This window comes from Schistocerca nitens, chromosome 1 (genome assembly GCF_023898315.1).
Source record: "Schistocerca nitens isolate TAMUIC-IGC-003100 chromosome 1, iqSchNite1.1, whole genome shotgun sequence".
NCBI lineage: Eukaryota > Metazoa > Arthropoda > Insecta > Orthoptera > Acrididae > Schistocerca > Schistocerca nitens.
Window position 1 is genome coordinate 1,268,948,076 of NC_064614.1, and position 26,806 is coordinate 1,268,974,881.

Below are 26,806 nucleotides of genomic sequence, written 5' to 3' on the forward strand. Positions count from 1 at the left end.
TTTCTTTGTTTTGTTTCAGGCTGCAAAAACAACTAGGGTCATACAAGACTATGTCAAAGATATGAAACTCGAAAACAAAAAGATGAGTTAAAAATGGCTACATGTCAATCCCAATCAATGGAAGAGAAGACAGCTAAAAACAGGGACATGGAGAAAGGACTATAAAATATGCCACAAAGAAATGGAAGCCCAGAACTAAAATTTAAATGGCCTTCACCATATTGCTAAGACGGATGAAAAGTAGAATGTGGTTGACAGCCCACGCATCGTTTGCTAAAACAGCTGATAACTCAGCCGAACCCAAGCAGGAACGTAAATCGTTAAAAAATGGGCATTCTGTCAGGAAGTGGTAGACATTAAAAATTGGGTGCAATGTGTACAAAATCGTAGGCAGTGAATAATACGCAACCTAGTTAAAATGACCTCCTCGCAGTGGGAGTGCCGAGAGGAGGTCGTCCAAGCCACTGGGAAAGGCTTAATAATCAGGGAGGACCAGTAGCGATGCCACAGTGACACCACCTCCTGACAGACGGCAACACAGAGATCATCGGAGGGAACAGAAGAACTGGTAGGCTGAGGTACAAGGACTGCAGCCTTGGCAGCAGCATCAGCAGCCTCATTTCCTGTCAGGTCAACATGACCAGGAACTCACATAAACAGCACAGTGGCTCCATCAAGAGTGAGCAAGTGACAGTTTTCCTGGACCTGTTGCACTAAGGGATGGGCGGTGTACAGTGCACAGATGCTTTGAAGGGCACAGAGAGAGTCTGAGCAGATGACACAATCAAAAAGCTTGCTTTGATGGATGTACTCCATGGCGAAGAGCTCTGCTGTAAATACTGAGCAGTGTGCCAGAAGCCGATACTAAAGAACATCGGCAGCAATGACTAAGGTACCCCCGACACCACGGTCAGTCTGAGAGCCATCAGTGTTCACATAGGTACAATCATGAAGTTGGATGTGAAGGTTGTGAAACTGAAGGCGATAGATCGAGGCTGGAGTAGTGTCCTCAGGAAGCAAATGAGGGTCAAGGTGAAAACAGGCCGCCGCCCGAAGCCAAGGTGGTGAAGGGTTTACACCCACCGGAAAAGTTGCAGGTAGCGTGAAGTTAAGCTGCTGGAGCAAGTACCAAAAGAGAACTCTAGGAGGTAACAGAGAAGAGGGATGTGCCCCATACTGGCAATCAAAGGTGTCATTGAAGGAGGAGGCCTAGGACGGGTGGCCATGCATGGCAGACAAATGGCATGCATACCTACTGAGAAGAAAGTCATGATGGTAGGGACAGCAGAGTTCAGCAGCTTCCGTATACAGATTCTCAACTGGGCTAGTGTAAAAGGCACCAGAGGCCAAACAGATGCCATGGTGGCGGATAGTACTGAGATGGCATAAGTGGGATGGGTGTGCAGGTGCACAAACAAAGCACCCAAAGTCTAGTTTCGAATGGACAAGGGAACAGTATAAACAGAAGACGGAGGTTTTATCTGCACCCCAGGAAGTACCACTGAGGACACGTAGGATATTGAGGGACGGCGTACGGCGAGCTGTCAGGTAAGACACATGGGAGTATGAACCCCAAGAGTTTTGTAAATTCAACAAACAGAAGAGCAACAGGCCCAAGATGTAAAGACGATGGGGGAAACCAAATGCGCCACCAGAAATTCATACACAGGGTTTTGTCAGAGGAAAAACAAAAGCTATCATCGATGCTCCATGAGTAAAGACAATTGAGACATTGCTGGAGACGCCACTCAATGAGACAGGTCCATCAAGAACTGCAATAGATGGCAAAATTTTCAACAAACAGTGAGCCGGAAATGCCCAGTGAGAGACAACTCATTATAGGGTCAATGGTAGTACTAGAGAGGATGAAGTTCAGGATGGAACCCTGAGGCACACCATGTTCCTGAATAAAGGCGTCCGACAGGGTAGAACCCAAACAAACTTTGAAAACTCGGTCCTTTAAAAATTCCCCAAGGAAACGTGGCAGGCGGCCATGGAAGCCCCACATGTAGAGAGTACAGAGGATACCAGTACTCCAGCAGATGTCATAGGCTTTCTCCAAATCGAAAAACATGGCCACAGCCTGAGATTTCCGCAGAAAGCCATTCATGACATGGGTGGACAAAGTGACGAGGTGGTCAACTTCAGAACGGCGCACTCGAAATCCACACTGTGCAGTGGTTAGTAAATTGCAAGACTCGAGCCACTATACCAGCTGGGCATGAATCATACATTCCATCATCTAGCAAACACGGCTGGTGAGAGGGATGGGGCAGTAGCTAGAAGGGGGGGTTTTCTTCTTACTGGGCTTAGGTACGGGTATGACAGTGGCTTCACACCAGCGTCTGGCAAATGTGCCCTCTGCCAGATGCAGTTGTAGGTATTATAAGCAGAAGGTGCTTTTCCACAAGGCAAAGGTGCTGCAATGTCTCAATGTGAACAGCATCTGGCCCTGGGGAGGAGGATCAGGATGAAGTGAGAGCATGATATAGCTCTCTCGTAGTAAACATGGCATTGTAGTACTCACTATTCTGTGAAGAGAAGGATATCGCCCGAGCCTCCTCCACTCATTTCCGATGGAGGAAGGCAGGATGATAGATGGAAGAGCTCAAAACTTCCACAAAATTGCGGCCCAAGGCCTTGGAAATAGGAATAGGGTACATGATGACATCATGTGCTACTGTCAGGCCAGAAATTGGGGAATGGATCTTGGTCCCAGAGAGCTGTTGGAGGTTGGCCCACACGACAGAGGAGGGAGTGGAACTGTTAAAAGAACTAGTGAATGAAATACAGCTAGCTTTTATGCTATCCCAAAGAACGCAACGACACTGCGCACGCATCTGTTTATAATGAATGCAGTTTACCAACATAGGATGATGGTTAAAAACACGGCACCTCTCCGGCAGGTTATAACAGAACCCCAAAGAGGATGGTGCACATTAAAGTCACCGAGCAGCAGAAATGGATGAGTTAGCTGCCCAATAAGCTGGAGGAACTCTGCTGGAACTGGTGGCATTGAATGACTGGGGGATATAAATGGTACAGATGGAAAAAGTCAGGAGAGGAAGAAAAAGGCGAACTGCAACAGCTTGAAGACGGGAAGCCAGGGAAATGCGTTGACTATGAACATCACATCCCATGTGAACAGCACGACTCCCCCATGAGACGGAATGGCAGCCTCAAGGGGGAAGGTAGAGTACAAAGGGATGATGCAATGCTAAGAGCAGCCATAAACCCTCTTTGTTGGGTAGAAGGCTATGAATGTTCTATTGGAGGAGAGTCATAAGGAGGAAAAAATGAAGGGGTGACACCATGGCGGCTGCCGAGTTACAGCCTGCAAAGACTCGCTGCTACAGGGCACAGAGGCAGGAGGATCCTGCTCCATGAGGTTCACAGAAGCATCAGCTTTTTTGTGCTGTCTGTCTGCGGAGTCCAACACAGAAAAACGGTTGGTGGTGCACACTGGTCACACGGAGGCCAGCCAGGCGAAGGTATCACGTGGCAACACCATCGTAGAGGATCTTCAAGTCGGCAAAGGAGAAATCTGTTTGCCTTTGTTGGACTTCTTCAAGCCTTTCTGGTTAGCAGAGGAAGACTCGGGTGTTGGTTGGCTGGAGGGACACTAGGAAGTCTACACAGGAGTATTTCTTCTGTCCTTTCTGGCCTGCTGGTTGTGTAGCTGGTGACTTCACCCTTTGAGGTGAGAGTTTCATGGCTTGTTGTACAGCTCGATGAGGGGAAGTGATGCTCTTTGATACTGGCCAATTTCACAACCTCAGAGCTGAATTTGAGGTCGCATGTCTGTGTGGCCATGTCCTTCATGGAGTGAGATGTAACAAGAACAGTATTATAAGTGACAGACAGCAGAACGCAGGGTTTGCGACTAGCCAATAACTTGCAAGTGGCTGGGTAAGGAACTTTATCTTTTACCTGGATCTCCTGGACAGGCCGCTATCGAGGAAAATCTCAAGAAGAGGCAGCATGGTCGCCATTGCAGTTGATACAGCAGGGAGAAGGATGTGGACAATTGCCCCCATGCGCATCCCTACCACAGGTTACACATTTAGCTGGGAGTTGACAAGACATTTGAGTGTGGTTGAAACGATGACACGGGTAGGTGTGCATCAGGTTCGGAATGAACTGTCAGACTGTGATAACTTCATACCTGTTTCAAACTTGGATGGACACACCAGTCTATCAAAGGTGAAAAAAAGAGTGCATGGGCACTGAGGATGAATACAACTTTTTCATCGCCCAATGGACAGCAAGGACACCCTGATCAGAGAGGTTTGGATTTCGGCCTCAGTCAGACCGTCGAGCAGCCTAATGTAAATAACACCTCAGGAAAAATTCAGAGTTCTATGGGCCACGAGATGAACAGGATAGCCATGGAGAAGCAAAGCAGCAAGCAGTTGTTGTGCTTGAGAATCAGAAGTAGTCTCTAAAAGCAAAGTGTCATTCCGTAAACAAGAGCAAGATTTCACAAGGCTGGCAATTGCACCAACACCATTCTGAATAATAAACAGATTTACCATTGAGAAGGGCTGACCATTTTCAGTATGTGAAACAATGAGGAACCATGGTGCACCTGGAAGGGCCTTTGAGTTGTTAGTGGCATTCTGTTTACGTTTCGTAGACATTAATTGTGAAGATGATTGGCTCATTGCGAGAAAATCTCCCGTTATTGCCAGCATCTCCGATGGTGCACTCCTTACAACTGGAGGCCCCCTTCGCATGGGAACACACCCGCCTTAGGTGATTGTTCAACCCTCAGGTCACAACTCCTGAACCCCTGACACAGGGACCAATCGGCAATCTGGGAAGTTAGCAAGTTAGCCAGTCACCCCTCCCTGGGGTTGGCCTGTACCAGGGGGTATGTGCGAACCCTACCTGTCAACCCAGGGCTGGGAATTATGTGTTACCCAGTCACGTGTTAAGTGTCAGATGCGTGGGCCGGCCTTCAGGAGTGCACAGGGAAGAAGAAGAAAAAGAAGAACCTCAAATGCCGAAGCAGAGGAGGATAGGAGAAGGTGAACAAAAAAAAAAAAGGAAAGTGAATGAAAAACAATGGTGAGATTGTTCTTATGTCAGCAATGGACAATGCAGAACACTCCCAAAAACATCCCAGACATGTTGCACAAGGGAGAGGAAAAAGAATAGCTAGAGGACAGAATGCAGCACCAAAGGGAAAAGATGCTGCAAAGGCTGAGGCCCTGTGGTAGCCAAGCACAAACCAGCCAAAACGTGGCAAGCCCCCTCGGAAGGTTTTCGGAAGGGTGGGTGAAACACTGTTCTCAGGTCCCGCTGGAACCACAAGCTCACAAACTGCAACATATTCAGAAGAAACAGCCAAATATTTGTGACAACAAAGATGTAAGTTTCACAGCTGTCCTGTTAGGATGACAACAAAGAGGATTAAAAATTGTAATACCACAGATGGTAGGCTAAGTGAACAAAAAACACTGTGAAGAAAACAATTCCCCATAATTAATTTAAATTACTTTTTTTGTTTATTTTATTTCTCCTTAAATTATCAAAAAGTAGATAATCAATAAATGGTATAAGTTTGAATTGATGTAATGTTAACTGTTTAGGCAGAGAAAGTTTGTAATTTTGATTAGTCAGAATATGTCAAAAAATTATATTTTTCTCAAGGAGCCTCTTAAAAAAAGGAGGGTCATCTTATAGTCATGGTCCAGTTATAATCAGGTAAATATGGTACATATGTTTGTTTATGATCCGGTTCACAACACAATCACACTGCTGTATCCGTAGCCCTTAGTCCTTTTTTCTTTTGTGAGCAGAAGTTCACAGCCATAAGCAGGTATATGTAGTCGTTTCTTATTAGGTAATTTAAAACCATTAATTTCTGCAAAAAAAAGAACCATGTGAAGAACTATCCAGGAACGTGGGCCTGAATCATTAACAACTGTAAATGATCATTTTTTAAACAGTCCTAAATCAGCACTATTCATCTTTTAAGTACCACCCTTTAAGAAGTTGCCTCTAAATTCTCACATTCTTGCTAGACACTAAATGTGATTTTCTTACACACTATGTTATTACACTTTCACCATAAGTTACATCGAAACAGAAAAATATAATGCCAGATTTGCAAACCCTTAGCTGCATCATGTCTTTTAAACGTCCATGAAGTGAGTTGCTGTCCTTTTAGTCCTAGGCCTGTCCATTCACTATAATTCTATATTTATTTTAATGTGACTCAAATAATGGAAAATCCAGGACGGAATGTAACAATATTGTGAAAAGGAAAGTTGCCACTCATCATATAGCGGAGATGCTGAGTCGCAAACAGGCACGACAAAAGAGCTGTCACAAATAAAGCTTTCAGCCCGTAAAGCATTCGTCAAAAATAGATCTCTCTCTCTCCCTCACACACACACACACACACACACACACACACACACACAGACGACACACACACACATGACTGTTGTCCAAGGCAACTGTAGCCACACAGTGTGTCTGTCATCTATTTTTGGCAAAGGCCTTATGGGCCGAAAGCTTTATTTGTGACAGCCTTCTTGTTTTGCCTATGTGCGACTCAGCATCTCCACTAATATGGCGAGTGGCAACTTTCCTTTTCATAATATTGTTTATTTTAATGTGTTTGTTTATGGGAGCGGGGGGGCCAGGAGAGGGGTGTACGAATACAGCATATCGGTGCACACGCATGTGTATGCATTGTTTTTGTCATCTGGTAATTATTTCTCACAACACTATATCAATATGTGGTTTACTGTGAATTCATTTGTTTTGTAATAAGTGATCAATTTTAAGAGACCAAATATGTAACACACGCATTTTCTGAAATCTGCTATCACCAAACTTGTTCTTAATGCCCACATTACATGTCTCATAACTGACAAAAAAGTTCTGTACTTAAGAGATCATATAAACGTGCAATTCCAATTGAGATAAAAATATACCTGATACAGCAGTGAAGAATACCAGGCCCTTGCATGTGTGTGCAAGCATTCTAAATCGGCGTGTTGCCTTATTCACAAGTGGAGCTGCTTGTGCTGGCAGCAGAATGTCAAGAGCAGACCACAAAAAGAGAGTATACAACACAAATGCAACACTAAGATGTGATGCCAAGCGGTACTGAGACACTCTTGGAACGTCACTCTCTCCATGGAAACGATCCTCCAATCCTGATTGTACCATATACCAGCCCATCAGGCCCTGGAATCAGTTTACATCACAAAAAAATCATGAGAACAGTGGTTTAACTATTACATGAGGTACCATAAATTCTATAAAGTCAATGCATATATTAATATTTAGCCACCTGCAAACCAATTAATGTACCAAATGCCAAAACACGCTTCTTCATAGCGGGTCTTAGATAACCACGAGCCCAAAAAAATGCAGCTGGGATCAAGAATGCTGCACCAAGTGTACGTCCCCACATCCGATGCGCATATTCCATCCACCAGATCCATTTGAACTCATTTAAAGTGATGTCTCTGTTTTTTCTGAAAATATAAATAAAAGGAAGTGAAGGAAGGAACACAGAGAGAGAGTTATTTGAAGAAATATGAAATAAAAAATGCATTTCCTTAGTTTTTAACATTACACAAAGCAGAACTTTCAAAAACTATTTATGTCTGTCATAAATGTTTTCTTCAAAGCTGTAAACAGCACTGAAATATAATGTGACAAAAAATTAATTATGTACATTTCAGTTTGTGTCCAACAACTAACAGTTACTATCAGATGGTCCATTTAAATCCAGTTATGAATTATTATCTACTGTATCATTCTGACATCAGTGCTGCCTATAAAATAACATTTGTAAAGAATTTTAGAGAGTCATTAAGAGATCAGGTCCATCAATAAACTGTGCTGAAAGCAGCAGTCAATAGTCACAACAGGTTCTGGACATATATATTATTCAGTGAGCTAATTTCCTTGTCATCAGAAACAGACACTTCTACAGTTTCTTAGTTAACACACTTTCTGTCAGAAGGGGGAAAAATAGGTTTCTGATTTAAATATGAAAATATGGCCCATCTAGATAATTTAGCCTGTGAATGTACAATATTTTAATAAATATGACACAGCAAACTGTTTATAGCCATATGCACAAAAACCAGAATACTTGCATATGGGGTTAAATATTTACAATAAAATAAAAGGGCAGTAATATATTTATTATGGAGCTTGATTCACTGAAAATATTGATCTCTACTCTTCTTGTGGAAAAGTACTGTTGAAGAATTCGCTGAGAACAATTTTACAGGGTATTATATATTTCATTTTTTTATGTACTAAAAACTATAGTAAATGTTTGCATGAATACCAAAGTTGAGAACACCACAACAGGAACACATTTGTATCTACAATCCAAATAGTTGTTCTCACACCCTCACCAATATAAAAAAAAGGGACACAAACTAACATCACACCACTTGTCAGGGTCAGGTGAGCACTGCACATCAGCTACTTGGGTAGCTGACTGTGTGGGGGATGCACACAAGGGTTTTTTAGGTTAGGCGACTCTCCATCCAGTTGAGATAACAATAGCTGTAGGAAACCCAGAAGTAACAATATAAGATCGAAAGAAAGGCTTCCAACAGATGAGACAATTAAAATCCTAATGGTAAACTGCCAAAACATTCGCAAGTGCCACAGTTTGAAGTACTCCTGAAAAGCAGTCAGGCTCACATAATATTAAGTAAAGAAAGCTGGTTGAAGCCTCAAATTGACAGGAGTGAGATTTTTGGGGAAAATTTCAGTGTATATCCAAAGTATAGGCAAATGGGAAATGGAGGTGATGTATTTGTCGCAGTAGACAAGTAACTCAAATCCACCAAGATAGGAATTGCAACTGCATGCGAAAATGTTTGAACAAGACTCAGTATCAGGGGTGGCCGTAAAATGGTGACTAGATTCTTCTATTCCACACCAGACTCATCTCCTGATGTAACCAAAAACTTTAGAGAAAAGTCAGTTCACTTGTATGTAAGTTCCCCAATCATATAATAATCATTGGTGGAGACTTTAATATTCAAAACTTGTTGTTGTTGTTGTTGTTGTGGTCTTCAGTCCCGAGACTGGTTTGATGCAGCTCTCCATGCTACTCTATCCTCTGCAAGCTTCTTCATCTCCCAGTAATTACTGCTACCTACATCCTTCTGAATTTGCATAGTGTATTCATCTCTTGGTCTCCCTCTACGATTTTTACCCTCCACGCTGCCCTCCAATGCTAAATTTGTGATCCCTTGATGTCTCAGAATATGTCCTACCAACCGATCCCTTCTTCTAGTCAAGGTGTGCCACAAATTTCTCTTCTCCCCAATTCTATTCAATACCTCCTCATTAGTTATGTGATCTACCCATCAAATCTTCAGCATTCTTCTGTAGCACCACATTTCGAAAGCTTCTATTCTCTTCTTGTCCAAACTATTTATCGTCCATGTTTCACTTCCATACATGGCTATACTCCACACAAATACTTTCAGAAACGACTTCCTGACACTTAAATCTATACTCGATGTTAACAAATTTCTCTTCTTCAGAAACGCTTTCATTGCCATTGCCAGTCTACATTTTAAATCCTCTCTACTTCGACCATCATCAGTTATTTTACTCCCTAAATAGCAAAACTCCTTTACTACTTTAAGTGTCTCATTTCCTAGTCTAATACCCTCAGCATCACCCGATTTAATTTGACTACATTCCATTATCCTCGTTTTGCTTTTGTAGATGTTCATCTTATATCCTCCTTTCAAGACACTGCTCTTCCAAGTCCTTTGCTGTCTCTGACAGAATTACAATGTCATCAGCGAACCTCAAAGTTTTTACTTCTTCTCCATGAATTTTAATACCTACTCCGAATTTTTCTTTTGTTTCATTTACTGCTTGCTCAATATACAGATTGAATAACATCGAGGAAAGGCTACAACCCTGTCTCACTCCCTTCCCAACTGCTGCTTCCCTTTCATGCCCCTCAACTCTTATAACTGCCATCAGGTTTCTGTATAAATTGTAAATAGCCTTTCGCTCCGTGTATTTTACCCCCGTCACCTTTAGAATTTGAAAGAGAGTATTCCAGTCAACATTGTCAAATGCTTTCTCTAAGTCTACAAATGCTAGAAACGTAGGTTTGCCTTTCCTTAATCTTTCTTCTAAGATAAGTCGTAGGGTCAGTATTGCCTCACGTGTTCCAACATTTCTACGGAATCCAAACTGATCTTCCCTGAGGTCGGCTTCAATCAGTTTTTCCATTTGTCTGTAAAGAATTTGCGTTAGTATTTTGCAGCTGTGACTTATTAAACTGATAGTTCGGTAATTTTCACATCTGTCAACACCTGCTTTCTTTGGGATTGGAATTATTATATTCTTCTTGAAGTCTGAGGGTATTTCGCCTGTCTCATACATCTTGCTCACCAGATGGTAGAGTTTTGTCATGACTGGCTCTCCCAAGGCCGTCAGTAGTTCCCATGGAATGTTGTCTACTCCCGGGGCCTTGTTTTGCCTCAGGTCTTTCAGTGCTCTGTCAAACTCTTCACGCAGTATCGTATCTCCCATTTCATCTTCATCTACATCCTCTTCCATTTCCATAATATTGTCCTCAAGTACATCGCCCTTGTATAGATCCTCTATATACTCCTTCCACCTTTCTGCTTTCCCTTCTTTGCTTAGAACTGGATTTCCATCTGAGCTCTTAATATTCATACAAGTGGCTCTCTTTTCTCCAAAGGTCTCTCTAATTTTCCTGTAGGCAGTATCTATCTTACCCCTAGTGAGATAAGCCTATACATCCTTACATCTGTCCTCTAGTCATCCCTGCTTAGCCATTTTGCACTTCCTGTCAATCTCATTTTTGAGACATTTGTATTCCTTTTTGCTGCTCACTTACTGTGTTTTTATATTTTCTCCTTTCATCAATTAAATTCAATATTTCTTCTGTTACCCAAGGATTTCTACCAGCCCTCGTCTTTTTACCTATTTGATCCTCTGCTGCCTTCACTACTTCATCCCTCAGAGCTACCCATTCTTCTTCTACTGTATTTCTTTCCCCCATTCCTGTCAATTGTTCCCTTATGCTCTCCCTGAAATTAGTCAGTTTATCCCGGTCCCATCTCCTTAAATTTCCACCTTTTTGCAGTTTCTTCAGTTTTAATCTACAGTTCATAACCAATAGATTGTGGTCAGAGTCCACATCTGCCCCTGGAAATGCCTTACAATTCAAAACCTGGTTCCTCAATCTCTGTCTTACCATTATATAATCTATCTGATACCTTCTAGTATCTCCAGGATTCTTCCAGGTATACAACCTTCTTTTATGATTCTTGAACCAAGTGTTAGCTATGATTAAGTTATGCTCTGTGCAAAATTCTACAAGGCGGCTTCCTCTTTCATTTCTTCCCCCCAATCCATATTCACCTACTACGTTTCGTTCTCTCCCTTTTCCTACTGACGAATTCCAGTCACCCATTACTATTAAATTTTCGTCTCCCTTCACTACCTGAATAATTTCTTTTATCTCGTCATACATTTCATCAATTTCTTCATCATCTGCAGAGCTAGTTGGCATATAAACTTGTACTACTGTAGTAGGCATGGGCTTTGTGTCTATCTTGGCCACAATAATGCGTTCACTATGCTGTTTGTAGTAGCTTACCCGCACTCCTATTTTTTTATTCATTATTAAACCTACTCCTGCAGTACCCCTATTTGATTTTGTATTTATAACCCTGTATTCACCTGACCAAAAGTCTTGTTCCTCCGGCCACCGAACTTCACTAATTCCCACTATATCTAACTTTAACCTATCCATTTCCCTTTTTAAATTTTCTAACCTACCTGCCCGATTAAGGGATCTGACATTCCACGCTCTGATCCGTAGAACACCAGTTTTCTTTATCCTGATAACGACGTCCTACTGAGTAGTCCCCGCCCGGAGATCTGAATGGGGGACTATTTTACCTCCGGAATATTTTACCCAAGAGGACGCCATCATCATTTAACCATACAGTAAAGCTGCATGTCCTCGGGAAAAATTACAGCTGTAGTTTCCCCTTGCTTTCAGCTGTTCGCAGTACCAGCACAGCAAGGCCGTTTTGGTTAGTGTTACAAGGCCAGCTCAGTCAATCATCCAGACCGTTGCCCCTGCAACTACTGAAAAGGCTGCTGCCCCTCTTCAGGAACCACACATTTGTCCAAAAATTAATTGGGAAAATTACAGTTTTGTTTGTGGCAGGCACGAAAAAACATTCTGTGAAACATTACTAAATGCCTTCTCTGAAAACTACTTAGAACACATAGTCAGAAGCCCCACACATGATGAAAATATATTGGATGTAAATGCAACAAAAAGACCTGACCTCTTTGCGATTTCCACATCAAAACTAATGTCAATAACCATGACACAGCTGTGGCAACAATGATTACCAAAGTACAAAGGAAAAATAAAACACGCAGAAAGATATAAATATTCATATAAATGTTCAGTCAATTAGATACAAAAATCAGTCAGTAGTGCCATATCTGAATGAGGAACTTGAAACTTTCAGCTCTGCAAGAGCATGTAGACGAACTATGACTCAAATTTAAACTATTCACTGGATATATATGTACCTAGTAGAACAGTTCATAATGGGAGGGAACCTCCATGGTATACAGTCACTATAAAGAAATTTCGAAAGACACGGAGATAACTGCATAATAGATTTTAAACAAATTGTAGGGCTATAAAAAGAGATATGCAGAATGAAACATGTTTGGCTGTCAAGAGAGTAGTGTGTGATAACTTCAATGGCTACTGTCAGAGAACATTGTCAAATGATCTTTCACAGAACCCAAAGAAATTCTTGTCATATGTAAAGGCTGTTAGTGGCACCAAAGTTAGTGTCCAGTCCCTAATGAATGAGACAAGAACTGAAATTGAAGGTACCAAGGCAAAAGCCAAAATGCTTAACTTTGTTTTCAAATATTTCTCTATAAAGGAAAACCCAGGAGAAGTGACCCAATTTCATTCTCATACCACCGAAAAGATGAGTGAAATCAGTATCAGTGCCAGTGGTGTTGAGAAACAGCTGAAATTGTTAAAATTGGACAAAGCTCCAGGGCCTGATGGAACCCCTATCAGATTCTATAGTGAATTTGTGGCTCAATTAGCCTCTCTTCTCACTATAATCAGTCACAGATCCCTCGAACTATAAACCGTGTACAGTTCTTGGAAAAGGGCACAGGTCACACCCATCTACAAGAAGAGTAGTGGAAGTGATCCACAAAACTATTGTCCAATATCCTTGTAGATTATTCTCTGAATAATGTCTGTTTTAGTCATTAGGAACACTATCAAGCAATGATGCAGTTCTTAGACATCTCAATTCACTAGAGTGCATCAGCCACAGAATTTGTTTTGATTGAAACTGAGAATATTTGGTAACTTTTGTCTCTGGGATCACCTGTGTCCCTTGACATCACAGCATCTTCTGATTTACTTCATCTTGCTGACTAGTCTCCACTTGAAGGTGAATAGTGGACAACAACAGGGCCACGTCTCTCTGGGTGGCAGGTGAATTTGGCTACTGGTCAAATAGCTGTTCCCAATCACCTTACTGTTATGAGACGTTGACTGTTGCTGAAAATATGGCTGAGACAGCATGGGTCACTTCGCCTGTTAGGACTAGGGCAAATCTTCCACAAAAGTCTACACTCGCTGAGGGAGAGGGAGATGTGGAAGCAGCTCTGCAGGTTGTGTGTCCTACGAGCAGCTGGCTACCTCATTGTAAATTGTAGTTCATTTTTTCCCCGGCACGTGCAGACAAGAACATGAGAGTTTTTTTAGGCCTAAAGGGGGAGGGAAGAGGAGAGGGGATACTACACTCCCAAGAAACAGCTGAGTGTAGTTGTACACCATATATCAAGCTGCTCAGTTATAGTTATATCTAAAAACAAAGATGATGTGACTTACCGAACGAAAGCGCTGGCAGGTCGATAGACACACAAACAAACACAAACATACACACAAAATTCAAGCTTTCGCAACAAACTGTTGCCTCATCAGGAAAGAGGGAAGGAGAGGGAAAGACGAAAGGATGTGGGTTTTAAGGGAGAGGGTAAGGAGTCATTCCAATCCCGGGAGCGGAAAGACTTACCTTAGGGGGAAAAAAGGACGGGTATGCACTCGCACACACACACATATCCATCCACACATATACAGACACAAGCAGACATATTTAAAGTCTTGAAATATGTCTGCTTGTGTCTGTATATGTGTGGATGGATATGTGTGTGTGTGCGAGTGCATACCCGTCCTTTTTTCCCCCTAAGGTAAGTCTTTCCGCTCCCGGGATTGGAATGACTCCTTACCCTCTCCCTTAAAACCCACATCCTTTCATCTTTCCCTCTCCTTCCCTCTTTCCTGATGAGGCAACAGTTTGTTGCGAAAGCTTGAATTTTGTGTGTATGTTTGTGTTTGTTTGTGTGTCTATCGACCTGCCAGCGCTTTCGTTCGGTAAGTCACATCATCTTTGTTTTTAGATATATTTTTCCCACGTGGAATGTTTCCCTCTATTATATTAATGCTCACTTATAGTTGTTATACAGGCAGAACACATGTCCTCCAAAGTCAGAAAAATAAATTGTTAGTATAATTTAACTAAAGAAGAATTCACAAAGCAATCTCCCAAAATTACTATTAATTACTCATGGTAGAAATGGTAACTTTCTGGATTAGAAAGTTGTCTATATCAGTAATAAACAGAAATGAAATCTTAAAGAGTCGGAATGGAATGAATACCTGGAGGATAAACTCATAGCGGAAGCCTACTTATTGCTGTGCAGAATTCAGCGACATTTAAACAGATAAATACAGTCAGAAAGTGACGTAATCTGGCTGAAAATAATCCTCTTAGTTGGATAGAAATATTAAGTATTTATTATTAGCATTCAACAGAAAGTTAAGGGTAGTAAGATATTTCAAAGTAATTCAAGCAACAAGAATATTATTAAAACTATCTGTGCAGCTACAAAGATGAACTCAGCTCTGTAAAGGAGAATGTGCAGAATCTCTGACAGAGATTTACAAATATTGTAGGTTATATGCTACATAAATACAGTACAGCCAAATCAAGTACCAAAGTTATGGAATGCTTCAGAGAAAGCATGAAAAATATCACACGCACAATTTTCCAATAGTGCCTTAGTGATGGAAGAAGATTTCAATCTGCAAACTTTAGAGTATGAAATACGTGTATTTAGAATTAAATGAAGGAACACAGAATCTTACAACATCATACTAAACATACTAAATGTCCCATTTGCAAAGGGATATGTCTTAAATCTGGTAAAAAACATGCCCCGAATCTTCAATTCCATGTCACTAATGCTGTTGGTGTATTATTTATTATTAGCATCAAACAAAATGTTATGGGTAGGAAGCTATTTCAACTTAATGTGAGCTACAAGTATATTATTTAAACTACCTGAGCAGCAAAAAAGATACATTCAGCTGTGAATAGGAGAGAGTGCACAATTTATGGCAGAAATTTACAAATATTGTAGGTTATGTGTTACACACATTTGTGTCGAGGAAGACGCAGAGGGGTGGAAAGAACCCACGTGATTCAAAACAGAGAGAACTGTAAAATCGATTCAAACGTAGCTGAACTCGTTGCTGGCAAATGGAACCATAATAGAGTCAAAACAAATGTATAGACAGTCAGGCAAGAAGTGTTAAACAAATTAAAAATCAAGATTTCACCTACAATTGTACCAACTTATCCTAAAAGGTATTGGTCACCTATAAAATCTGTTTATATGATCATTGGTGATGGTGACACAGCAACACACGAGGCAATAAATGAATACAAAAATACTCAATTTTGTCTTCCAAAACTGACTCGCAGTGGGAGACTTGAGCACACTTGTTACTTTCCGTTGCCTCTAGGCAACAAAAATGAAATATCAAAATAAGAGAATGTGAAAATAAATAATAATTGCCAGTCATCAAGTGAGGAAATACACTGGTCTAGATAGGTCCCTCACTAACTCTCTGGTAGGTCTTGCCTCTCTACCAGCAACAGACTATCAAATACAACAGGAAAAGGGAGAATCAAAAGGGGTTGGGGGAAAAAAGGTAGTTTGTTCCCTGCATCTCATTAATTAGCATTATTAAACCATTTTTTTTTGTTGGTTTACGGTGACTCTTTTTTTAGGGACTATAATATATCTTTGTAGGACATCATCTACATAGTGGGTGCCACAGCCATAAATTTGTTGAATGAAAGCAGGGTATTTCCATTTAGATAGTACAATCATTAAGAGCTCTTCTCTGTTACCCAACTAGTGTCAGCTTAAAAGCTATTTTTGAGTGTTTACCCAGAATAATGTATCATACACGTGAAAATGGCAGCAAATTTGTATGCTGTGCTGCCATTCATAATGGTTTACAAATTATACTGGTCGTGATGGTGTAACAGAAAATTAGTGCACTTAAGGTGGCAACAGATGTGCAAACATATAATGCTAATAATATTTTCTTGCGTTAAGTGCACTGATTGTCAAAACATCACAAACAGTATAATTTTTAAATCATTATGAATGGCAGCACATCATGTGAATAAACTGCTATTTTTGTGTGTAAGACACTTTGTTCACATAACCACATAAAAACTAGTTGTGTAATTAAAAAGAGATCTTAGTAACTATACTACATAAGTGGGAAAATTTCACATATATTCTCTGTAATAACTGACATAATTTCTACAAGTACAAGTCATGTTCACAAGGTACAGACGATTGTAGACACTGGAGTCCAAGTTGATTTTGAGTTTCTAGACTTCTGAAAAGCCCCTTTAAACAGTTCTGCACTGTCACCTACTAAACTAAATACATGGAATACTTACAGAATACCATGAAAAGTGTTTGATTAGATTGAAGCATTCCTGATAAAATGAAATTGAGTATGTGATTTTCAATGGTAAGACTGTGACAGGACAGTAATTGTTTGTGATCTATACAAACAATCTGGCAAACAAAGTTTACAGCTCTCTGAGGCTGTTCACAAATGGCACATGTATACATACAGTGTACATCACAGACAATAGCTACAAAATATAGAAGATTTGAAGATGATCAGTGACTAGTGCAATAACTGGCAGCTGAACCAAAATAGAAATAAATTTAAAGTAATGTGAATACATAGGCAATATCATTTGCCAACACGGTGTATGATCAGTCATTGGAACCAGTCACAACAATCAAGTCTTGAGTACATCTCTGGATTGATTTAATGTGGAACAACCACATATATCTAACCAGGGGAACAGCAGTGCCAAACAGATTTATTGGAAGACTCCTTAGGGAATGTGAATCATCTTAGAACCAATTCCTAAGAACTACCTGTTGGTATGGAATGTTTATCAGACTGAGAAGATTCAGAAAGAGGGTTTGCTTAGTCAGCATGAGAATATCACAGAAATACAATATTTCTTCTCATGTGTCATCCACAAATGGAAGAGAAAAGTAAAACAATGACTCTGGTATAAATATGATAGCTTATGGAGTACAAATGGAGATGTAGAGAGATCATTACATGTTACAAATTACAAATAAGCTACTGCACGGTTCAAAAAGCGGATGCAGAAGCACACATGTGGTGTCATGTACCCGCCATTTACCTAAAGGGACCGGGAAACCCTCAGACACTGAAGCATCACAGGTTTGCATATGTACAAGGTGTTGCCTCCCCAGACTGCGTCAATCGTAACAAGGACAACAGGTGATAGGACAAGCACCACCATAGGTCCTCTGTCCCAATGACATATTTCCTCCACCATATCATGTGTGCGGAACTGGATTCACATGAATTCCTCCACACCCCGGCCATATAGGGCAGCGCATGTTGGCAGTTCAGTCCACCGTAGCTCTGGCACAATTCATGCCCCGACTCTTAACAATCCATCAGTCAGAGCCTAGTCAGAAAACAAAGCAGTGGGAACTACAACTTTCCAGCGATATCCCAAGACGTACCTGTCGACCAACTATGTCGAACGCTCTACCTCTGTCATTAAGGATTATCAGTGGCATAGTTTTTATATCCCACTACTTTTATTCATGGTCTGTTTCAGACATATGCCTGTTTGTGTTTGACAAGTTGTATTATTTTTTACTAAGAAAAGTTTTCCCTTTCTTATTGAATATCTCTGCTGTGGTCGTAATAAACCCTTGTTTTTGCGTATTATTATTTCTCATCATGTTTCTCTACATGGAAGATATAGCAGGTGGGCTCTGGAGTTGTGCAGTAGGAGGTGAGATGGGTGGCGCAGGAAAGGACACAAGGAAGGCTAGTTCAGGTGCAATACTTAGACACTCACACAGCAGACTGTGCACCTGTATGCAATTAATACAAACTAGGAAAATGACTTCAGCATTATGTCAACCAGAAGAAGATTAAGAAAATGTTTTATCACTAAAGAATCTTTCTTTTTTTTTCTCTTCTTATACCAGCATTTCCATTCTGCACATAAAACAACTCTGAAAAAATTATTTATTCACGAAGACATACACTGATGCTTGCTAGTCATTTTAAACTTTCATTGAAAATAACGCAATCACACTGTCTTAATATATTTTCATAATACTCACATCTTGAACTCTGGAAATTGTTGATACTTAAGAAACTCAGCTTCCCATTCTGCTTGTGTGACTGGTCTCTTTTCACCAAGTAATCTCCATGTTACCATTGACAACCCAGACTCAGTAAGGCGTGTTACCCCACCTGCACAAGTTGGGAATCAGATAAAAGAAATTCATTAAGGCTGCTATACTGGAAGATGCAACAAGACACCTACCTGTAAACAAAACTAAAAAGTGAGAGAAAGAGCACCACACCACACTTTATCAGCTAACAATCTGCAGTTTGCAGTCAGATCTAAACATTCAGGCATTCACAAGTCAGATGGGTGGGAGATAAATGAATGAAATATCTTTCCAACATACGCTGATGTATGAAGGGAAAAGATTACAGCAAGAGGAATATAATTTCAGTATAGGCTACTCTTTTGGGACATCCTGAAGTGGTCAAAGAAACAAAAAGCACTGAATTCAATATATAGACATACTCCGCTTTCAAGGATTACAAGAAATTGTAAACAGTGCAAGATGCAATACCTAATTTTAGGAACTTGGAGAGATATAGTTTCTATAGTTTTCTCTTCAAGTGCAGGAATTACGGCATCTTTAAAAGTACTTGCATCACTGCAGTAATCACATTCATTTGAGAAGTACTATGTATTTGGTGGGTTGAACATAATTTTGAACATGCAATGTTTGTATGTGGGAAGTGAGCTCTCATATTCTGGTACGGTGACCTTGCTGAAGCCGCCCACCGAACCTACACAATATACTCGTCCACCCTTACACAACACCTGCTCCCAATCCCTTACCTCATGGCTCATACCCCTGTAATGGACCTAGCTGCAAGACTTGTCTCATATGTCCTCCTATGACCACCTACTCCAGCCCGGTCACTAGCATCACCTATCCCATCAGAGGCAGGGGCTACCTGTGAAACCAGTATTGTGGTTTACAAGCTAAGCTGCAACCACTGTGCTGCATTCGACATAGGCATGACAACCAACAAGCTGTCTGTCCGCACAAATGGCCACTGACAAACTGTGGACCACCCTGTTGCCGAACACGCTGTCAAACATGATATTGACTGCTTCACAGTTTAAGTTACATTAATTAGTGTGTGAGCCTAGCGACTGATGACCTCAGCAGTTTGGTCCCATAGAACCTTACCACAAATTTCCAAGTTTCACAGCCTGTGCCATATGGATCATTCCAACCAACACCAGCTTTTCTGATTGGCGCAGGTGGGAACTTTCCCTCCAACACACCCTACGTTCCTGTAACCCACATTGCCTCAATCTTTGTTAGCCACTGTCCTCACCCATCCAGCCCCCTCCCTGTTCCCATTTCAGCACTACACAGCCATCATTTCACTGCCACACCCAATCTTTTAATTTACTTTTATTTCTCTCCTTTCTGCTACTTAACCCCCCCCCCCCCCCCCCCCGCCTTCTCTCCTGCCCTCCGTCTAAACTGCAACACTTCACTGTCCACCACCCACACCATACTATCCCTCCCCCTCCCCACCCCAGCCTCCTCCTTACCACCACCAGATCGCCCCTCCCATCATGCACTGGTGCTGCTGCTCGCAGTGTGGTTTCAGTTGTCTAAGACTGCAGACGTGTGTGCGAGCTGCGTTTGCGTGAGTATGTGTGTGCGTGTGTGTTGTGTGTCTGCTGCTGATAAAGGATTTAATAGCCGAAAGCTATAATTCTGTGAATCTTTTTGTTGTGCCTATCGCAACTCAGCATCTCTGCTATATGGTGAGTAGCAACTTTCCTTCTCTACTATTATTACGTTCCATCCTGGATTTTCCATTGTTTGATTTAATTGTTATACTCATGTATTTCTATGAGTTGACTGATTATAATTGTGAATCTCTGACAATGTTTATGCATAATTTTATATTTATGTACACCTAAAAGTCAGTTGCCAATCTTTGCACCACTTTAAAATTTTATCAAGATCTGACAATATTTCTGCTGCTTTTTTCAGACAGTACTTGATTATAAATAACTGCATCATCTGCAGAAAGCTCGTCATTTCTATTGTCTGCCAGTCCTTAATATACTACATGAATAACAAGGGTCCCAACTCACTTCCCAGAGCACACCTGAAGTGCCCCATACAATCATACTTTTGTTAACAAAAGTTAATACAGTATTGGGTCAAATACTTTTGGGATATCAAGAATTACTGCATCTACCTGATGGCCAACTCTGGCAGCTCAGACCGGAATGCAGCTGTCAGGTTGAACAAAAGCATCAATCTGGAGGATGCATGGAAGGCGAAGGGATACCAAGTTACAGATGTCTGGTGGGGTGGGGTGGGGAGTGTGGGGCAAGAGGAGCACTATCTGGCACAGCATGCGGGGACCAGATGGATTGTATGACAACACTGTCACCATGCACAGCGCCTAGAGGTCATGGGGGCAGGGAGTTTGGCGGGGAGGGGGGGGAGTAGAGGAGCAGAGATGGAGAAAGACAGGCAAGTGCTTTTTAGGAGGAGATGGTAGGACAGAGGGTGTGTGAATAGGGAGAAGGTGATAGGATAAAGGGGGCATAAACTGTTGGGTAGACAGTAGGTTACCATAGGATAAGGCAGGGAAAATTTTGGGAGTGGAAAATGTATTGTAAGGATAACTCCCATCTGCACAGTTCTGAAAAGATGGTATCCATTTCTCTTCCCCCGACACTCAATACTACTGCTTTCATTCAATGTGACAGTTGCATTCATGTCTGACTTGCCGATGATGAGTGTGTGAGGTGTGCTTGCTTGTGTGAATGAATATGTACGTGTTTCCTTTTCTGATGAAGCTTTCACTGAAAGGTAAGTGTGTTACAATCTTTTCATTGTGCCTGTCTACAACTCAATGTGTCATCTTTACGGCGAGTAGCAATCTATACTTTTCCTTATGTTGTTGTTACTAAATACGTAAATCTTCTTACTTGTTTTAGCTGCCCTTCCTACTTTAGTAATCACTATTGTTACATCTGCCTCTCAGGCGCTGACGTCAGTTTCAATATGGACATCATCGAGGAGTTAGGTGTATTTGTTCCCTTTAGGTCTAAGGAAGATCCACTGTGAGTGAACTACTGAATTTCCTGTTCTAGGTATGTTTCATAGAAGTCATTTAGTAATGTTTCACAGAATGCTTTGTCAAATCCACCACATACAGAACTGTAATTATGCCAACTGATGGTTGGGTGATTGAGGTCTGCTCTAATGTCTCTTTCTGCCTATTTATGTGCAATATGTCACATTTGTTTATATTGAGGGTCAACTGGCATCCCTGAACCAACGACCGATCCTCTGCAGGTTTTCCTGTATTTTGCTACAATTTTCTAGTGTTACAACTTCTCTGTACACAATAGCATTACCTGCAAAAACCCTCATGAATCTTCAGACGTTATCCACTAGGTCATCTATATAATGGTCCTATAATACTCCACAGGGGTATGACTCAAGTTACTTTTACACCTGAAGATTAGTCTCCATTGAGAACAACATGCAGCAACATGCAACAAACAGCAACTACCTCATTAAGTACCCGAGGATAGCACTCATGGCAGGCCTGTATTCTTACTGGTGTTATGTTTATCTGAACACAAAGTAATTAACTTTAAATTAGCCTTTCTAATATTGTTTTAATTTCAGGATCTGTTATGCTGCAAGTATTGTGTGTTTCCTTTAAAACCTGAAGCTTCGCTTGTATAAATAATGAAGGAAAAACCTGGGATGAAAATTTACAGGTTTCTTAAAGATAACTTTTTCCTTGGCTTTTTATCTTTAAGGTTATACTAACAAACAAGCTTGTGTAAAAATAGCAGAAACAGTGTTAATGTTCAGCAAATATTGACAGTATTAACTACTGTTGAAATGGAAAGCTAAATCAATTCACATTTCTTGAAAATACCAACTATTGTAAGAGAAGAAATGAAATCAAGAACTCAATGCAAAAATGCTAGCCACTATGCAGAACAGTAAGGGTGATTCTATGAAATAAGACCAAGAAACAAGCGGTTTCAAAGTTTTACAAAACAACTGTAGCATTAACTATACTTAATGGTAGTGGAGTTTGTGTAATTGGTGAAAAAGAACAATATTTCACATTACATTGTGAAAATTATATTTGTAAAATCTGTTAAAGTGCACAAAAGACTACATAAAATAAGATACAACAGCGCTTGTTGTTACTAAAATAAAAAAAATATCTATTCAAAGAAACCTCGAATAAAAGATATTATGAAACAAAGCTATCAGCCAAAAAGGCCTTCATCAGAATTAGACAACAAGCACATAAACACAACTCACACATACATGACCACAGCCTACAGCTGCCAAGGCCAGACCAGTGACTGTGGTCGTGTGTGTGTGTGTGTGTGTGTGTGTGTGTGTGTGTGTTGTCTCATTTTGATGAAGGCCTGTTTGGCTGACAGCTCTGTTTGACAATCTTTTTGTTGTGTCTATCTGCGAGTCAGCATCTCTGCTATATGCGAGTAGCAACTATCATTTTCATGATAATGTCATTATTCACAGATTTTCCATTGTTAGATATTACAAAATTTCTCTGTGGAGAGGGAAATACTGAGCAACCAGTTCTGTAGGTGAAAATAAGATGAAAATTTATGATCAGAAAAAGACATATTGTAGTGAGTGAATCTTGTCAATTGCATCAAGAACCATTTCTCAGCTGTTTCGTGTGCACGTAAGGAGCTACACTGAAAATAGAAAATTTGGTTAGCCAAACATGCCTGTGTGTAGACTCTTACTAGGTTATATAAATGGAAGACAGAGAGAAAAGATTCAAAGAAAAGCTGTTAGTTCTCTCAGTGGTTCATTTACTTAGCACAGGCGTGTCATAGGAATGCTCAACAAATCGCAATGGCATGCGTTGTAAGAAATGCAATGTACATCAGCAAAAGCCTTAATAACAAAGCTCAGATAGCCCACACCTCAAAACAAGTCAAGGAACACATCACATCTGAACATATTATCTTCTCTGACATGCATTATTATTATTGTTATTTTGACACATGTTCCTTGAGCTGTAATAAATGACACATATTTGTCCTAGTCTGGTGCAAATTTGCTGTTGTCACTGAAGGTGAATATCATTACACTAACTGCAGTTGTGAAGTGTAATATCACCACGACATTCTGCTTCCCCATATATTTGTTTTCCATGTACAGTGCTGCCATTCCAAATAGAAATGGATTTAACATCTCAACAATGAAGAGTTCATTAGCGGCAGGCACAATCTTGGATTGGGGAAAGAATTTGGTCATGTCCTTTTCGAAGGAGCCATCTCAGTATTTAACTTAAGTGATACACGTAAACCATTGAAAACCTGAAACTGAATGGCTGGAAGTGATGTAAAGTGCCTAGAGATGTACTCATATGCCCTAACTGGTTAATATGACTGAATGCCACAAGCAGGAGTTCAGTATTCGAACGCCGGTGTGGCACAAATTTTCAATTGTTACATCCAGTTAATTTTGTAGTAGCATCAATACAGAACTGATTTCAATGTTTCCATATGGACATTAACAAATATTACTCTTTTGGCTTTATTATTGTCAATGACTAATGCGCAACTTCTACCTCAAAATTGTAAGTAAAAATTAATATTGTGTAAAACAAAGTTATGATACAATTACACTACCTAGCACAACTGCACCAAAAACCATGGAACCACATCCCAAAAGCCAATATCCAACCAATCTCTCATTTTTGGGCGCAGCTCTCACAGACGCAGATGCGGATGCAGCTAAAGATGTGGTTTGCTAAAACATAATTAAACCGCTATATTAGAACACGGTTTTGAAGGCATTACACAGGTGCCTTACTATTAAAGCAGATGATTGCAGCTATAATTTAAATTCATGAATTATAGATAACCACAAAATTTAGAACATTCACACACATTTTGCAAAAGAATGGAATGAAGGACAGAGTTTAATATTGCACTGACATTGTGGACTGAGATATGGAGGTCTCAGCAGGAAATAGAGGGAAGTATTTAGACTTTGCTCTGTAGCAGGAACCAAGCATAGGTATGCACTTAAAGAGATTGGAATCAAGGACAACTTAAATCAAGATGGCATGGCAATGATTTGAATGGCAAGCCTCCAAATACAAGCCCACTCTCTTAGCCAGGACATCAAATTCCATCTCTCCATCTTGCTATGAATCAAAGGTCTTAGCTGCTTTACCACTTCAGGCAATGACTAGCATTAGATAAGAAATTTTAATGACTAAAGTTCCTCAGTTATTTCAAGATTTCAGAGCACAGATGACATTAGTACTTTATTTGTTGACAGTATCTGCATTAGAATGAAGATGTTGGCTGGGAACAGCTGATCTGCAAGAAAACAATAACTTAAAATGAAGAAGACAGGAAAAGCAGGTAGTTCAGCACGCATCAGACTTAAAGATCAACACAGAAAGTGGGAGCTGCAGAAAACAGACTCCATGTTTGTGCAGCATTATATGAAAATCAGACACACTTATGTAGTAGACATGAAAATACTGCACTATGACCACAATGGGCAGAAACTGTCACTGCTTAAATACTTCAGATCATGATGCAGTACAAGAAGTGTCTTGAACGCCTACTGAATGAACAAACAGACATCATTCACTCTCCACTTATTGATATTACCAAAATTGCCCAACTCCCAATTCAATTTCATTGAATTGATCTGTCAGTTATTTATGTATTTTAATGTTCTATTATTGTGAATGTATTCTTTTCTAGAATCACAAATAAATATCTTTGATGATTGTAAATTCTTGTATTTTATGTTTGTACCACTATGCACTCCATGTGTTAGTCAGCTATGTTTGATAGCTGGCTAATAACCTTAAACCTATGCCAAAAAATAAATAATCAGTGAAACAAAATGGGAAAATGTACTTTTTCTTGAGTTTGTTTTCAACTTTTACTTTGCTATGTGTCAGTCATTTTATGTCCCTGGGTAAGTAAGCAAAAATTTTAGATGCAGCTTGTGCACCCCTTTCTGTGCTAAAGACAATCGTAATGTGGCGTGATGAATGCTCTTTTTCCATCTGGTATTCTAATTCTGCACATCATTATTCCTTTCGAACTGCAGTGATTTATTTACAACAAATATCATGAGGGAAATAATATGCTGTGAAGCAGTAGACAGGAGCTTTAAATATTTTCAACCATATTAATGGCATTATCCAGAAAAAACTGTTGAAGAGCTTGGTGAGACTGAAAATTTGTTTAATGCACGATTCCCAGTAAACCATGAATCTACATCTTCAAACAGTACAAAAAAGGGCAAACAAAAAGCTGAACATACGAAGTAGACAAAAATATGTAGAGGCACTATTTGTTTATGAAGTCCTGGCTTCGTTTCCAAGGGGTGTAGGGAGAGGAGAAAGCAAGTTCTGCTCACTAAAGCACATGCTGGCACTACGCATGTGCTTATTGCATGACATGACAGTCATACACATACACATGCTGGCACTACGCATGTGCTTATTGCACAACATGACAGTCATACACATACACATGCTGTATTTTTAGATCAATACTAGGAGTAGCTGGGCACAAAATTCTCATGGCCCAAAGGCTACTGATTTCTTCTGACTTCAACTGACCCAGAACTAGAGAGGTCTCATTCATGACGTTGTGTATAAATTGTGCTGACATAAGCTAGTACCAGCACACCTTGCAGCAAAGAGGTTGCGAGATGATAGATAGAGGCAGACAACAGAGTCGCAGGAAATGCTTCACCAACACCTTATGACCCACCAGTATTTAGAGTGCTGCTGTGGACCAGAGAGCAAGTCTATTCAAGTCTGTCGCACTGAGTAAGTTCCAGTGTCATCAGTCACAACCCAGCGGGAATCACAGTAGCAGTTAGCTCCACCGCTAACTCAGAGACGGGCAGCACATAACAACCCTAATAGTGTACCTAGTGGACTCACCAGCAGTGAGGCTAATGTGGACTGTACAGAAGAGCTTGTACCACAATGAATATCTTGAGTTAAGTAAACTTTCCATTCTCATGAATGAAGAACCCAGTTACTCTGTGTGTGCAGTTTGTTTTATAAAAAGAGGATACCAGCTACCGAACAATATCCTCTCCTTGATTCCCATGGTACAGCTCTACTGAGACAACAACACGACATAAAAAATGGCAACAAGAAAACTTC

The 26,806-nt window shown here is 40.5% G+C and overlaps 1 protein-coding gene across 5 annotated transcripts in view; it reads right to left on the reverse strand.

The window, feature by feature from the left end:
• The window catches only part of LOC126202029 (cytochrome c oxidase assembly protein COX15 homolog), a 93,919-nt gene that overhangs the window by 22,382 nt on the left and 44,731 nt on the right, over positions 1-26,806 (reverse strand). For all 5 annotated transcript variants that reach the window (XM_049936833.1, XM_049936831.1, XM_049936834.1 and 2 more), the window contains exons 4-7: positions 24,282-24,402; positions 18,628-18,760; positions 7,313-7,499; positions 6,951-7,206 (exon numbers count right to left, since the gene is read on the reverse strand). In XM_049936833.1, the coding sequence (XP_049792790.1) occupies positions 6,951-7,206; positions 7,313-7,499; positions 18,628-18,760; positions 24,282-24,402 (697 nt within the window). The remainder of the gene's footprint in view (positions 1-6,950; positions 7,207-7,312; positions 7,500-18,627; positions 18,761-24,281; positions 24,403-26,806) is intronic.